Genomic DNA, 15,927 nt, shown 5'->3' with positions numbered 1-15,927 from the left:
AAACTTTGAGACCCATTTGTTGGTAAAATGAGTTCTTGGCGTATTTAACTTGGCCATTTGCTTCGTTAAGGTTGAGCAAATTTACCAAAAGTGATACAATATGCGATATTTTTCCATACAAATCGTCCACTGTACCAGTTTGAGTGATTCCGAATAGGTCCTTGGTAAGAGAAACCTCATCCCTTCGGTCACTGTAGTGTGTTATCAGGTTTGATTTGGTCTCATTCCAGTCTAAATTTGTTCTATAAAGCTCTAAAACGTTGTCGACGTCACCGATAATCTTAGATCGTATTGCTTGAGTCCAAATTGTTTGCATAGTTGTTCCTTGCACTGAATCGATAAGTGGCATTGAATTATCCATTGATCGAAAAAATGAATGCAGTTTAACGGGATCTCCATTAAATGATGGCAAGACCCTTATAATCTGCGGCGTCTGAAGTGATTTCAGAACCTTTTCAGCAGGTGATAGTTGTTCTATGTTTGCTGCGGCTGCCGCTTGCGCAGCTTGTGCTTGCCGGGCTGTATGTGCGGCTTCGGCGGCCCTTCTGCTTCCATTTGAAGCTGCTGAATCATTTCGTCTTTTTCTACAAGTTCTTGTCGCAATGCTGCGATTTGTTGTTGGAAATGATTGGATGGATCCATTTTTGTTTTTTTAGCTTAATACTTTATTTTAATAACTTTTTCACTTGCACTTTCACTTGTTAGTTTTGTCGTTTGATAAGTATGGTTAGTTATAGTTACGATAAAATAGTTAAGATTAAAACTACTCACCTAAATTAAATTTCTGAATTTGTTCGAGGTCAGACTGTAGTCTAACGGTCTTCCTTCTGTCTGCTCACCACAAATCACTACGATATGCCTTCGTGGATGCTTTAATCGCGGATGAAGAGACGGGAATGGTTCGACAGATTTTTCACTGGCTTTCAACACAAGTTTACGATGTACGCTCGTAAATGTACAATTGCGGTTAAAGGCACAAGTGAAGAATCCGTTTACGACTGCGCCAGTTATCTATTACATCCGGGAGATTCGGTTTTTAAAAAGAAAGAACTGTCTTCTAGCAAAGTCACTTAAAGAATGAATATTATTTTATCTCAGAACCCTATTTTATTCTACACTAATACAACTAGGCTTACTACTATCTCCCGTGTCACTCTGTTGTCGCAACGTCGTTCCTGGGATCCAACACTTTGTATCGTGGAGACGAACTGATGATCTCGTACTGGTGTAATTTGCTGATGCAGCGTCTGGATTCTCTGGAATTGGCGTTGATGCTTCTTTGGTGGTTACCTCCTTGATCGTTGCGTTAACTTATATATATATATATATATATATATATATATATATATATATATATATATATATATATATATATATATATATATATATATATATATATATATATATATATATATATATATATATATATATATATATATATATATATATATATATATATATATATATATATATATATATATAGAGAGAGAGAGAGAGAGAGAGAGAGAGAGAGAGAGAGTAGAAGAGATGAGGGAGATTCCGTGGCTGGTTGAAATCACCGCCCACAAAAATAATACCGCTAGCGGAACTTCTGCTGCACAGCTCCGAAACAGTAGAAATTGCTCATCGATCACACCAACTTGCTGGCTTTTACCAAAAAGGATATATGCACCGCACCGCATATGGGTATTTTTATAGGGAAGAGAGCGTAACAAATCTGCTTAACAGGAGGAGTGATGACAAGAAAAAGATCATAGATACTTTTTGCACACCTTAGTTATCATTATTTTTGCACACCTTAGTTATCATTACTTTTTGCACACCTTAGTTATCATTAGATATTCGTTAAGTTCGTCAAGTTGGAGTTTGTATACTTCTGTTGTGCTCTACTAATTTTTCAAAATTAGTTTAGTAAAACGTTATATTCGGTGCGCAGTAATTGGGATTTGATCTCAGCAGACCTATTGGAAGGTACTATTTCGTGGTTTCTACGGGAGGTGAGTATTTTAGTAATAATTCAACTAAATGATCCCGTGTTGCAGAATGATGAACGAGATGAAAATAGAATATGGGTATACTACCAGAACGTTCGTGGCTTAAGGACCAAAATCGAAGAGCTTTTTTGGCAATGTGAGACTGCAACAACGATATCATCAAAACCGGGCTCGACGATCGAATCAATTCCCAACAGTTATTTTTAAATAATTTCAAACCATGCTTTATTCGCACAAATGAAAAGCATGAAAGTATCACATGACGCTCTCGACAGCATGGAATCTCTTTTGCTGAAGCTAGAAACGGACATAAAAAATGTAAACATTAATACATGCAACGCGGCCAGTAAAGTCATAAATCGCATTTCATCACTTTTGAATGAACGCGACGAAACTTTTTTAGCTGAAATAAAAACCGCCAACAAGCAACTGTCCACTAAGACAGAAGTAAACATTGAAAAAGTGTTTACTTTTTTCGAAAACAAAATTGACGGCGTGCAAACAAATATTAATGAAATAAAAAGTATCGACCCACCATGCAGCTTATCATCGAAAGAATTTTTGGACGACATCAAAGCACTGTGCAATGAAGCAATAATGAAGAAAGAGCAAGTCCCTCAAGCTCATCCATGTATTGCTGAAGAAATGGGAATCAGTGCCCAGTATGCTAAACCTTCACCGGAAGAAAAAGCTGACTCGGAAGTCACGTCAGGCTGGCGCTTCATCGGCAGCAAAAAAATATGGAAATGCGACTGGAGCGAGTATGACAAAAAACAGCGCACTCGACGACTGCAAGAAAAACAAGCAGAAAAAGCAAACCTCAGACGAAAACATCGGAAGCGGAAACAGCAAAATAATACAAATTACAGTATACGCAGTAAAAACAATAACTACACCAACAACAGCAAACACGACAACAACAACAACAACAACAAGAACAACAACAACAGCAGCAGCAGCAACAACAACAACGACAATAATGTGCACTACAACAGCAACTTGAACACTAATAGTAACAATACCTGCCACAACAATAACAATAATATGTCATTACAACATACCTTACCTTTGGACAAGGACTTACTAGCAGCTGCACGGGTTCAATTCTCCGGGCATCCAGGTGCAGATATTGCCTCAAAATTCATAAATTTTCGAAAAGGTGAAACAATCAACCCTTACAAAGGAACAAGAAGTATTCAAAACAACGCTACTCCGGTCTTAGGAAGTAATGACATCGAAGCTGCACCATCCACTAACTATGTGAACACATCTTCTATATCACAGAGCATAAATACATCTACAGTATCACAGGACATGAGTACAGACAGCCAATTCGAAATTGATCCAATGCGTCCTCCAATTGTACGTCTTACTTCACAATCTGCAAATGGCGACGAACGCTTCTTAAAAGCTTTATTAAACGCTTCAGTCATAACTTTCAGGACCCATACACAATTAAATTATTATACACTACATATGTCAGACCTATTTTGGAATATTGCAGCCTAGTATGGAATCCATACAATATTATTCACGAAGAACGCATCGAATCTATTCAAAAACAATTTCTTTTATATGCACTTCGTAAATTAAACTGGACAGCATTTCCTCTCTACCATCATATTCATATGATTTCCCTCTACCATCATATGAAGCACGCTGCATGCTCATCAATATACAAACACTTAAAGAACGCCGCGACTTTGCAATGCTTTATTTTATCAGCGACATTATTTCTCAACGCATTCAATCAGCTCCATTATTATCGCAATTAAATTTTTATATACCTAGCCGTCAATTACGTTCCAGGAAATTATTTTTAGAAAAACAAGCTAGAACAAATTATGCAAAATACAGTCCAGTCAATCGAATAATGCGCTATTACAATCAATACTGCGAACATCTTGACCTTACTATGTCTAAAAATCAAATCTCAGCTTTGTCGTAGAAATAATGCGTAGTATGTACGTGAACACTGTAAACAATTTATATATAGTCTACATTTGCTTGACGAAATAAATAAATTAAAAAATTCAATTAAATGCATTCAACGTTTTTCGCTGCGAGCCTTTTCATATGCGACATCGCCAGTAATCCCATTGATGCTAAAGTGCCTGGTTATTTTCGTTTATGTCAATAATCAGCAGCTACAAAGGTGTCGTTAAGTTCTCACCGTCCTTATCTACCGTCCGTGTTTCACGAGACGAGTGAGAAGCATAATGGAGAATAAACAATGCGCCGAGTGAAAAAGAGATGTTAACGACATCGAACCAATGCTTTGTGTTTTCTGTGAGGCCTACATTCATATTAGCCAAACTTGCAGTGACATAAATTCTATAGGCCTGAGAGAAGCCTTCACCAATTGCAAACTCATGCTTTTCTGCACTGTTTGCAGAAAGCTGCTGGACCGTCGAAGCATTCATGCTTATATTGATGAGACACAACAAGTGTCGACATTAGCGCCTTACCCACAAAATTATACTACCAGAACGTTCGTGGCTTAAGAACCAAAATCGATGAGCTTTTCCTGGTAGTGTGTGACTGCAACTACGATATCATCATTCTCACCAAGACCGGGCTCGACGATCGAATCAATTCCCAACAGTTATTTGGATGCATTCAACGTTTTGTCGTGAATACGACTTACTTTACTATGGGGTGCCTTTTTAAAATTAGCCATATGGAAGAATGGGCAGAACTTAATCGATAAATAATATCTCGACTTGTATTATTGGCAGCAACATAATTCTTTCACTATTTCATCAAAAATATGATTAGGAACTTAGGATCGTCAATGCTTAGGTCGTGCGTTCATTTGGACTTCAATCGTTGGGAGCAGCAGTCGTCAATGCTTTCATTCGGACTTCGGTCGTCAGGTGGAGCAGTCGCTAGTAATAAGAGCAGACCTTTAGTACAAAACCACAAACGCTCAGGTCGCAGAGCCAGTTTCCCTTTGAAGAAGATCGATTACATCATCCTGTTGGTGGTCGTTTGCATTGGAGCAAAATACAACGGAAAATGGACAACAATGTGTAACATTATGCAAAATCAGCCCTTCTAATGGCTCTAAATGTTACCTGGAGAACTATAAAAATTGCTTCTTTATAAATCGAAAATTGAAATTATCAGTGTAGTGCAAATCTAAGATAATTTGATCAGTTTTTTGCAATTTTCGCAGTTCTAAATTCGCAACAGTGTTTAAAATCGTTTATATCCAATCAGTGTTTAATATCTTAGATACAATTTGGCTCTTCTGGGATGCCAGAAATTAATCCCGTACAGCATTTTGATAGTATCTTTTATTAAAATATTGAAATCCGAAATGAATTAATCGAAATCAAAATTCTCTAAGGTGCCATTTAGAACCATAATTTTATACCCAAAGAATTATGTAAACTTTTACTACACTATACAGTTTACGGCCCATTTCCATGAATTTGGAGTATGCATCCTTGGTGGGCGGACCACGCTCTAATCGTCTTTCAAGATTCAGGAAGCGACGTTCTGCGATGACTCTGGATTTACTGAGTTTTATCAGCGCATCTCGGGTAAGTGGCAAACGAACGATATATCGACCGGACGAATCGCGAGTGATGGTAGCAGAAAAAAGTTCTCCGCACTGCGTTTGTTCGACGGAATACACTGAGCGAGGCTCGACGGCTTCTGATTTCCAAAATTTCTGAAGCACGTTCTCCAGAAAACGATCAACAGTGGTCAGGTGACATGTACGAGAAACGATGGGAAGATCAACGGATACCTTTCCGGAAACAGTCCATCCAAATACTGTTTTAAACAATAACGGTCGTCTCTTGCCTAGGGAATGCTTAATACATGGGTGCAGCTCGTGGTAGGCTTCACCACCGATAATAATGTCAATGTCGAACGGAATGTGGAATCTGGTGTCTGGCAAGGGTAATTCTGGAATCTTCCAGGCAGATACATTCATTGGAATGGTTGGAAGATTGACCGTTGGTCTCTCGAGGATCAGGAACTCAAGCTTGATGAAGTATGGAGTCACTCTCGATTTGATACATGCAGTCAACTGACATTTGATCTGCTTCGTGGATTCACCGATTCCGGCTACTGCGATGTCCACTTCGGTACGACGGAGGCACAGCGAGTTGGCAAGTTTCTTCGTAATGCAGTTGCAAATGGATCCAGAATCTAGGAGTGCGCGTGCGGGGATTGCGGTACCGTTCTTGTTTACAACAAGTAATGAAACGGTTTCTAACAGGACTGTGCTGTTCTCAGCCTGAACTGGCAGGCTTACCGGGTTAGAAGGTCCAGCGGTAGTCGACGTTGATGGACTTGGCTGTAATTGAGGGATTTCAGGCGAGAGGAGCTTCCATTTCCCTCCTGCGAGGGTTGAGGGGCACTTTTTTCGTGACTCGTCTCGTCACAGGGATTTTGTATTTAATGTTATCACACTCAACACTGTGCACCTCGTTGTTCAGCGAAACGAATGCAATTGCATCGCTTCCACGTTTAAACATAATGTACACACAGTTAGACGCCTTGTTGAATTGAATCTCACTTACTTTATTAGCGTCTAGATGCATTCGTTCTTTAAGTAAGATTTTCAATTTCATTTGCTGCTGGTCTAACTTTGCAACGCTTGAAATCTATACAAATTGAATTTGGTCTTGTAGGCCAAGATCCCGGCTTTGTTAAATCGTATTTGACCATTCCGTACACTCTATTGTTCACTGTACTGTATTGTCTTTGTTTCTATTGTTTCGTCCGTATATGATTTGCGACCGTAAATGATTTTCGACTGCGTCGTGTGAGATGCGAGCACGGACTGATGGATTTCAGGAGTTGATTGTATCTTCGACGGTGTGGATTCGTGTAACAGAGAATGGTGTTTCTCATGGCAGCTGCGACGGGAAAACTTGGATATGCAGTTTCTATGCAGTACGGAAGCAATTTCGCTCACGGCGCTGGTGGACGGAAAATGCTGGTCATTGGAAGAGGAAATCCTTCTCTGGGCAGGTGGGACACGGAAAAGAACTGTTCTTAGGCTTAACAGTAGCAGTCTTGTATGCTGCCTGAAACGCTTTCTGCGTTATATTCAAGCCGGCCACCTTAGCTACAACCAGTTGTAGGGATTGGTACTTGTTATGCCTTGATTTACGTAGGTACGCGGTAGTCCAATGCAATGGGTCGTTTTTCTAATGGAAGATTAGACCTGAGCCATTGAAACAAAATATCACAGAATAGCGAAGACATCTCACTCACGTTAACGATTTCGAGCAAAACAGAAAAATTAACATCCTGAAAGTATGCTTGAAAAGCAGTGAAATCAATTTTTCGGTATTTCAATGGTATTGGTTCGATAATGAACTGGCTATCACATGAAACGATTTCACAATCAACGGACAATGAAACAGCTAAAGGCGGATGGTGAAGGTCCCTGGGTAGTAGTGGGGCAATACAACGATCAACTACCAATTGGCTCGCTAACGACAAAATGATCAGATCGAGCGTATCAAAAATAAGGTATACATACATTTTTCTTTCAAATTATGATAAAAAACGTGTTTAATCCACCTAGCAGTGAGATGATACCTTTTTTTATCAATCCGCATGTGTTTTTTGCATGAATATTCTTCGGTGTTTAAGTTTTCATGATATTATTTTAATGACCGTCGTTCTAAGCGACAATTTGAGATTTTAATTACTCATTACTCTGTAATGTCGAAACTACAAATCGGATCGAATTTGAATCTAAAAGTGTGTTAGTCGATTAAACATGCCTTGATATGTCGAAGTAAGTTCTACTTTAGAGTTTACGGTAATTTAAGGTACTTCCAGAGCCGGTATTCAGGAACCAGCATAACCCAAACCGATTCGTATGGCCATATGACGAATAAATTACAACAGTTTTGAGTTCAACTTTGAAGCTTTTCGGGATTGTCATCTTCTATATCGGTTTGAATTTTAAAAATTCATCATCATGTAATTCGAGAACCGGAAGTCATAATTGGATAAAATTAATGAATTTTTGTATATAAGTTTATTTTAAAAAAAATTTTTGTTTCTGAAATTTGATTAGGCATTTTTGAGAAAACGATTGAGCTTTGAGAAACGATATTATACTGGAACCGGAATTCTAATATCGGTATGGCCGAAGTCAGATAAATTCATCTGAGAAGCTGTATAGTTTACATTTGTTTCAAAATGTTTGAAAATCAGTGTAGACATCTTTGAGAAATCATAGCACGAATTAAATTTTTAGGTGCCTTCTTAATCGAAAGCTGAATACCACTAAAACTGAAAAAAGTTTATTTGGTTATCGACTATCCAAATCTGCTAACCCGATAAACCTGATTAATTTATGTGGAATAGACATTTTTATACCAATCACCCTGTATCCCCGAAACCGGAAGTTGGATCTGACTGAAGAGCAAGATGTTTTATAGAATCTTGAAACTTTTCATTTGAATCTTAGATGATTCTTAGATTTCATTTGAATCTTAGATCGCTTCAGCCATCTACGAGAAGAATGAGTTAAACAATTTTGATTTCGTTTCACATATCATCCTGTAGTTCCGGAACCAGAGGTCGGAACCAAACATAATTCAGGAACTTTGTTTGCTCCCACATAGGACTTTTCGTATGAATCTGAATTTGTAGAAAAGAAGTTTTCCGAGAAAATTGAGTGAAATTATTTGTCACACACGCATTTGCTGATCTCGACGAACTGATTCGAATGGTATATGGAGGTTATGTTCTTCCAGTATTTATTGCTGAAAGTAGTTTAAATCAATATAATTATGGAATTACTTTCAACTCGAAAATGCAACTAGTTGAGCATACGACACAAAACACATCTGCTCGCAGTGGCGATACAATTAAAACGGATTCAAGTTCTGCTGAGAGGCTTGTTTCTATCTGATTTCGTTTGTAGCTTTTTCACTAATGGGTGGTCCTAACGGCTATAAAAATAGCCGCATACAGAATTTTATTGTCGATTATTTCATTTAGGATTCGCATAATTTATTGAAAGAAACTATCAATATGCTGTAGGGATTCGTTTCTAGCATTCACAAGGACCAAATTGAGGAACTCACTGCGATATTCACCACTTTTCGGAACATTTTTCCCGGACGATTTGTTGTTCAGCAGCAGATATTTTGTTCTCTTCCTTAGAACGCGTTCTGATTGGCTGGTGTTGACATGGAGCAAATGAGACAGGTTTTTCAATAGTGAACTATTGAAATACTTCAATGCTTTTGCAATACACGTTTAAATTGAAGAATTTCGATTCTATTGGTAGTGAGATAATATAAATCCTTTCACAGACCACTGAGATATGAGCTTTAAAAATACGAGAAAGGCAAACGCGCCTTATGAATTATCCTCTTTGATACTCGTTCATACCAAATATTTCAGAAAAGTTTAATTTTGAATTATTTGAGACTATGTCACAAAACTGAAAATTTTATCATAAAATTGTGATCATATTTCCGATGGCATGTCGCAAGAATTATGTTGATTCATTAGATACAACAATAGATATTCACGATCAAAAACTTATCACTCTCTCAGAGGGTAAATTTTGAAAAGGCACCCCATAGTAAAGTAAGTCGTATTCACTACAAAAAATATTTAAACCAAATCGTATAGCATATAAGAAACCATTGTAACTTTTTTTTGTCAGTAGTCTACATTTGCTTGACGAATAAATAAATAAATAAACAAACCGGTTCCGGCTATCCTGGTTCCCAGTTTCCGGTTCCGGAAGCACTGGGAATATTTGTCATGTATTCCAAAATGGATCTTACTTCACAAACTTAAATTTAAGTGAGAGGTCTCATGGTCCCCTACAAGATTCGTGAATTTCATTGGGAACCGACTTCCGGTTTCGGAATTATAGGGTAAAGTGTGTTAAAAATTGTATACTGTCACTTAAAGCGACAAAACAAAAACCGTAAAAAATATATAACTTAGCTTCAAAACTATACTTATCAATAATCATTATCAGTAAACAGCAAAAAAATCGACGCCGTCTCCACGTTCCGTCTTACATCTTCACTCCGCCATAGATGGTTCTCAGCGCCTTTCTTTCAAAAACACTGAGGGCGCGATGGTCCTCTGCCAACGTAGTCAAGGTATCGTGGCTATAGAGAACAACCGGTCTAATGAGCGTGTTGTAGATGGTCAGTTTCGTGCGTACTTTTCTCGATCGAAAGGTTCACCTTGTAATACGTCTCTGTATTTCTCTGCTGGTGTCATTGTCGGCGGTCATCAGTGAGCCCAAATACACAAACTCTCTGGTTTATATATGCAAATCTGGTTTATATATGCCATATTCGAACGATTATGTTGCCAAAAACGAACCGTGCTAAAATCGGTCCGAAGCAAATTGTCATGGAAAAGAATGCTGTACACAGTCTTTTTGGTACTTAGAAGCAATTGTATGTAACAGTATAAAAAATCATGTTTCACGTTGCTCCCAAGCATTGCTTTGTCATACAGCACTCAAAACTCCTACTGCTGGAATAAGGGGAAAAGTCGTTTACACAAAAATTTCGATATCTCCGTTAAAAATGGACGGATTTTAACAATCTATGGCTTGTTGGATAGCTATTACCGTGCGGAATCTAAGTCTGAAAACATATTCTGTTTTCAAGGTCAATTGTGACAGATACTGTCAAAAAACTGAAAATTTTGACAGAAAACTTCGTATAACTCAAAAAGTAAACATCCGATCTCAAAACCATTCAATAGCGTTTTGGGTGACGGGGAAACCTTTCATTTGCGACTAGTTTGATCAAAATCGGCCCAGCCATCTCTGAGATCTCGACCTCTTAGTTGACAACACACATACAGACACACACACATACACACACACACAGACATTTGCTCAGTGCGTCGAGCTGAATCGATTGGTATATGTCATTCGGCCCTCCGGGCCTCGGAAAAATTTTCTAAAGTTTGAGCGAATTCTATACCTACACTGAAATGAAAATCTTATTTATATTCATTAGATTTGTCATATAAATCATACGCAGAATATAATTCATAGAAATTATATGGAAACTTATAATCTTTATTTAATGTGTACGTCAAATCTAAATGGACGTTATTATAATGAAAGTTATGAAAATATCCCATATAATTTATATGGAAATCCGATGAAAGTCGTGAATCGTTGTGTCCTCGATATTCATCAACTGCTCCAGACCATTTTTTTCAGGAAGTTTCGCATCTCAATGTAATTTTAAATCGCTGACAAGACAGCACATCCAACTTCGTTCAAGGATAAGCGTTAACGAACCATGAAATATATATCCGGTACATTTCATTACTCTATCTGTTTAGTAAGATTCGTTTTTTTTTTATTTTCAGTCTCGGGATCTCACTTCTCTTTCGCAAATATCATGAGGTGCTCCCTTACCGAATGGAATACTAGTACAGTTTGAATCCTCAAAGAAAAGTAGCAGTTGGCAATTATCTGCTATTCGCATGACCTCCATTGAATGTTATATATATATATATATATATATATATATATATATATATATATATATATATATATATATATATATATATATATAAATTTTATAAAACTAGTCATATGGTATACATGAACCTATATAAATAAATTCGAAGTGAATATAATATGCGCTTCATAGATTGTTCCAATGTATGTTGTGCGGATATCTAGTAATGGTTATAAGACGCGCCAATAAATTTGACTCAGACTGGAAATTTCATTCGTTATATGGAAATCTTGTTAAAATAACGTTAAGAAGAGTTTTATGTTTCATAAGATTATCTCATATATTTGACATGATGTTGAACACATCTTGTAACTATTATTGGAAATGCTAATAGTGCACAATCATTAGAATATCATATAATGTGAAAAAGAAAATTTAGCTCAGTGTATTTTTTATGTATATAAAAAAAGGTAAAAACGATATTTTACTCAAACTAAAAATTGATCCTTTATTGTACGAGGTTAAACTTGAGCATTATGAAAACCGAATGAAATTTAAGTTATTCCTTCACGAATTTTCGAACTTTTGATCGAACTCTCTTCATAAGTTCCGGACAAGTGCTGCATCGCTTGAGCCCAATTTTTCTCGAACTCTTGCAAGTTTCCAGCTGCCTTACCAGTCTTTTTGAAGACCATCTTCATGCGTGCCCAATAACTTTCGATGGGTTGAAGCTGAGGACAATTTGGTGGAATGATATTTTTCTCAACGAAATGTATACCCTTTTACGCAAGCCAATTGAATTTTTTTTATAGTTCCGGTAGTGTAAGAAATGATTTACTTTCGACCAAATTTCTCCACTTGAATCGACCTGTCCGCATCGCTCACATCCACCCCAACGATGACAGTAAAGTATTGTGGACCCGGAAGCATTTTTGTGTCCTACTTTACATAAGTCTCATCGCCAATCAAAACGCATGCATCCGGTCACTGCAAAAGATGCGAATACAATTTCCGGGCCCTATTTGCTGCTCGCTTCTTCTGTTCTACACTTTGTTTCGAGATTTTCTGCTTCTTGTAGGGCTTCAGGTGATTTCGCCTCATGATACGCTGGATCATTCCAAAACTTGTTCCTGCTTTTGTGGAAAAATCACGTATTAACATTGATTTGTTCTTCATGATTAGAGACTTTCTGGTCCAGTTTCTGGTTGGAAGAACCAGGTTTTCTGCCTCTTCCTGGTAGCTCATTAAAAGAATAGTGTACCCCAAACTTCATCACCTTCATGATGAATTCCGAACCGCTTCGCCAATTTTCGCATAGTATTACCCTTCTCACTTAGCCATGTGTCCAAAACCTTAATTTTCATTCCCTTTTCAATGCGCGACATTTTGAAAAAAAACAGAATTTCAACCGCACAGTATGCTGTGATATGAGCATGAGAAACCATCACAAATACATGAATACATCACAAATATATGTGGATAGCCTATTTTCAATACACTCCTTAGACGATGTAAATTAGCACTGCTATCTTCCCCACCGTCCTTTATTTAAGGAATCCAGTACGACAACCATGGTCCGGGTTGTCTTCGATGCATCGTGCAAGACATCATCTGGTTTTTCCATCAACGACAAACAGCTTGTTGGTCCTGTTGTCCAGGAAGATTTACTATCGATCGCAATTAGATTTCGTACGCATCCGATCGCCATTGTAGCCGACATCAAGAAGATGTACCGAAAGATTCAACTGCACCTCGAAGACCGTCCGCTGCAACGCATCCTCTGGCGTTCCAAACGTGATAAACCTCTCAACGCGTTCGCACTTCAAACAGTTACATACGGTTTCGCCTCCACGCCTTTCCTGGTAATCCGCACTCTTCAACAAGTTGTACATTATGAAGGAGCCAATTATTCTGAAGCTGCCGATGTTGTGAAACACGATTTCTACGTCGACGATCTTCTTCCGGGAGATTCTAATGTCCAATCCGCTATTCGTCGTTGCAAGAAAGTATCCGCCATGCTGGCGTCAGCTGGCTACCCGCTGAAAAAGTGGGCATCGAACTCCGTTGAAGTCCTAGCGAAAATCCCAGAAAAAGATCCCGCGTTATCGCCGCTACATGACCTACAAGACGAACAGTCTGTGTGCACAATCGAACTTGTGTGGGAGCTGAAATCCCACATGATGCCACACCACGGTTCCGAAGCTGTTTGTGCAGCGATTGTAGGTACAAAAAATCAACGAATGAGATTCATACGAGTGGGATCGTCCGCTGCCTCCGCATCTGCAAAGTGAATGGAAGCTGTTTCACGGCACATTCAATGGAATTTCTGTCATTCGCATTCCGAGATTTGTTTCCCAGACCATGATCAAATCCACCGAACTTCATTTCTTCTCAGATGCTTCAGAAAAAGCTTATGGAGCATGTTGCTTCGTTCGTTCGGAATCCGCTGAAGGGATTCGTGTTCGATTGCTGACCTCGAAATCCAAGGTCGCTCCGTTAGCCACCCGTCATTTATTGCGTGATTTTAGCTGTGTGCCGCTGTGTTGTCGGCTAACCTGTACGAGAAGGTGATGAATTCTATTACGGTATCGTGCAAAGTATTCTTCTGGGTCGATTCGACAGTTGTTCTTCATTGGATTCAATCGTGCCCATCCCGTTGAAAGACGTTCGTGGCAAATCGTGTGTTAACAATTCAATCCACCACCGCATCCTGTACTTGGCGACACGTTCCCGGAGATTCCAGCCATGCAGAACTCATCTCTCGAGGCATCAACCCAGCTGCTATCGGGAATTTAGATTTCTGGTGAATTACTATCCCAATCGCCGTTCCACTGGCCGCATAACGTCCTTCCGATGCTTGATCAATCGGTTTATTCCGAGAGCAAGAGCAATGTGGATTTGATAGTTGCAACAGTTATCGATCCGTCGTTCTCCGATCGTCTGTTTAGTCGATACTCCAGCTGTACGAAGCTTCGCCGTTCCATCGCATATTTGATGCGATAATTCCGCTGTCTTCGACCAGTAGTCCAGCAGACCAAAACAGAGCCATTTGATACATTTACAACCGTCGATCTGCGCGAGGCTGATATAGCCTTGTGGCCCAAAGCCCCACGAGAAATGATTTCGAAAGGTATTTCCAAGATAACACAATATTCTCTACCAGCATCGTCAAAGTGGCCGAGCATTTGCCCAGACGGTATTATTCGAGTCGGTGGAAGAATCAAGCACGCCGCATACTCCAAAGATGTGAATCATTCGATATTGCTACTTGCGAAACATCCGCTATCTACATTGCTGTTTGAATATTATCACAAACAACTGCAACATGCGGGTCCCAGTCAACGCTCACCATGATGCGGCAAAGATTTTGTGTAATTGAAGGTCGTGATCTCGTTCGCCGTACTTACCATCAGTGCCACAAGTGTTTCCGTAGCAAGCCCCGTTTGATCAAACAAACTGTTCCAGACCTACCATCTTCACGAGTTTCACCAACAAGACTTTTTTTCGTTTGTGGTGTAAACTTTTGTGGACCAGTCTACATCGAGTCACCAATACTGAACCGAGTGCCCGGTTTATCTACGCTAGCGTTTCTGGCTGCTCTTCGCCTGTTTGTCGTCCACTGAGGAAGAATGAGGAAAATGTATAGCGACAACGGAACCGCGTCCGAAAGAAGCATCCAACTAGCTCCACCTAGTCTAGAGGAATCTAAAATCCAACCAGGGCGGACGTAAGCAGATTCTCGACTGGTGCACCGAGAATGAAATTACATGGCGATTCATTTCACCTTGTGCTCAGTATTATGTCGGTTTGTGGGAAACAGCCGTTAAGTCAGCCAAACATCATCTGTTGCGTGAGATAGGCAACGCGCATGTCAGCTACGAGGACATGACAATGTTCAAATTGAGATGTGTTTGAACTCCAGACCACTCACTGCAATACCATCTAATCCGTCAGATTTGGAGGCTCTGACCCCAGGTCATTTTTCGTAGAAATCAACCTTCCAGCTGTGGCAGGTTCTTTCTTTAAAAAGGAGAAGGGTCGATCTCGTTTCCGTCTTGGCTACAGAATGAATGTGCATTTATTTTCCCGCTTTTTGGTTTTATAGAATATACAAATTTTATCTGTGTACGTGTAAGTTTAACGAGAAGTCTTGAGACTTGACAATTACATATATCAAAGAGATTTTGGTAATGATTATATGGAGAAAGCTAATGTATAATAAACATCGCTCGACCCGCAGCGATGGCAAGAACAATTGAAGTTTTTATCCTTCGCGCGAGGCGGAAAATCCACGCCAGCGGCCTGCATTGTTTAAAGTGTTTAAGATAGGAGGACCGTTTTTTGTATCGAGAATAATTTCGGTCATATCGGTCCAACTCTTAACATATTTAAAGTTTATGTTTTGTAAAGTGCCCATGCATCAAATCATAAGACTGAATGTGCTACGATGTATGGCTGGTTTCCGTACAAAGTATTCTCAAGAA

The 15,927-nt window shown here is 39.0% G+C and overlaps 2 protein-coding genes across 8 annotated transcripts in view; both read right to left on the bottom strand.

Moving 5' to 3' along the window:
• Positions 1–15,927, bottom strand: part of LOC131432617 (adipokinetic hormone/corazonin-related peptide receptor variant I-like) — a 581,002-nt gene that overhangs the window by 462,461 nt on the left and 102,614 nt on the right. The window lies entirely within an intron of this gene.
• On the bottom strand, positions 475–12,725 carry LOC131429021 (uncharacterized). The gene is made up of 3 exons (XM_058593076.1): positions 12,720–12,725; positions 5,415–6,306; positions 475–605 (listed from the first exon to the last, which is right to left on the bottom strand). Exons 1-3 carry the CDS (start codon positions 12,723–12,725, stop codon positions 475–477), a joined length of 1,029 nt encoding a protein of 342 aa, XP_058449059.1.

The sequence above is a fragment of the Malaya genurostris genome, chromosome 2 (genome assembly GCF_030247185.1).
Source record: "Malaya genurostris strain Urasoe2022 chromosome 2, Malgen_1.1, whole genome shotgun sequence".
NCBI lineage: Eukaryota > Metazoa > Arthropoda > Insecta > Diptera > Culicidae > Malaya > Malaya genurostris.
Note: the sequence above shows the minus strand (reverse complement) of the source record. Positions and strands in the feature narration are given on the sequence as shown.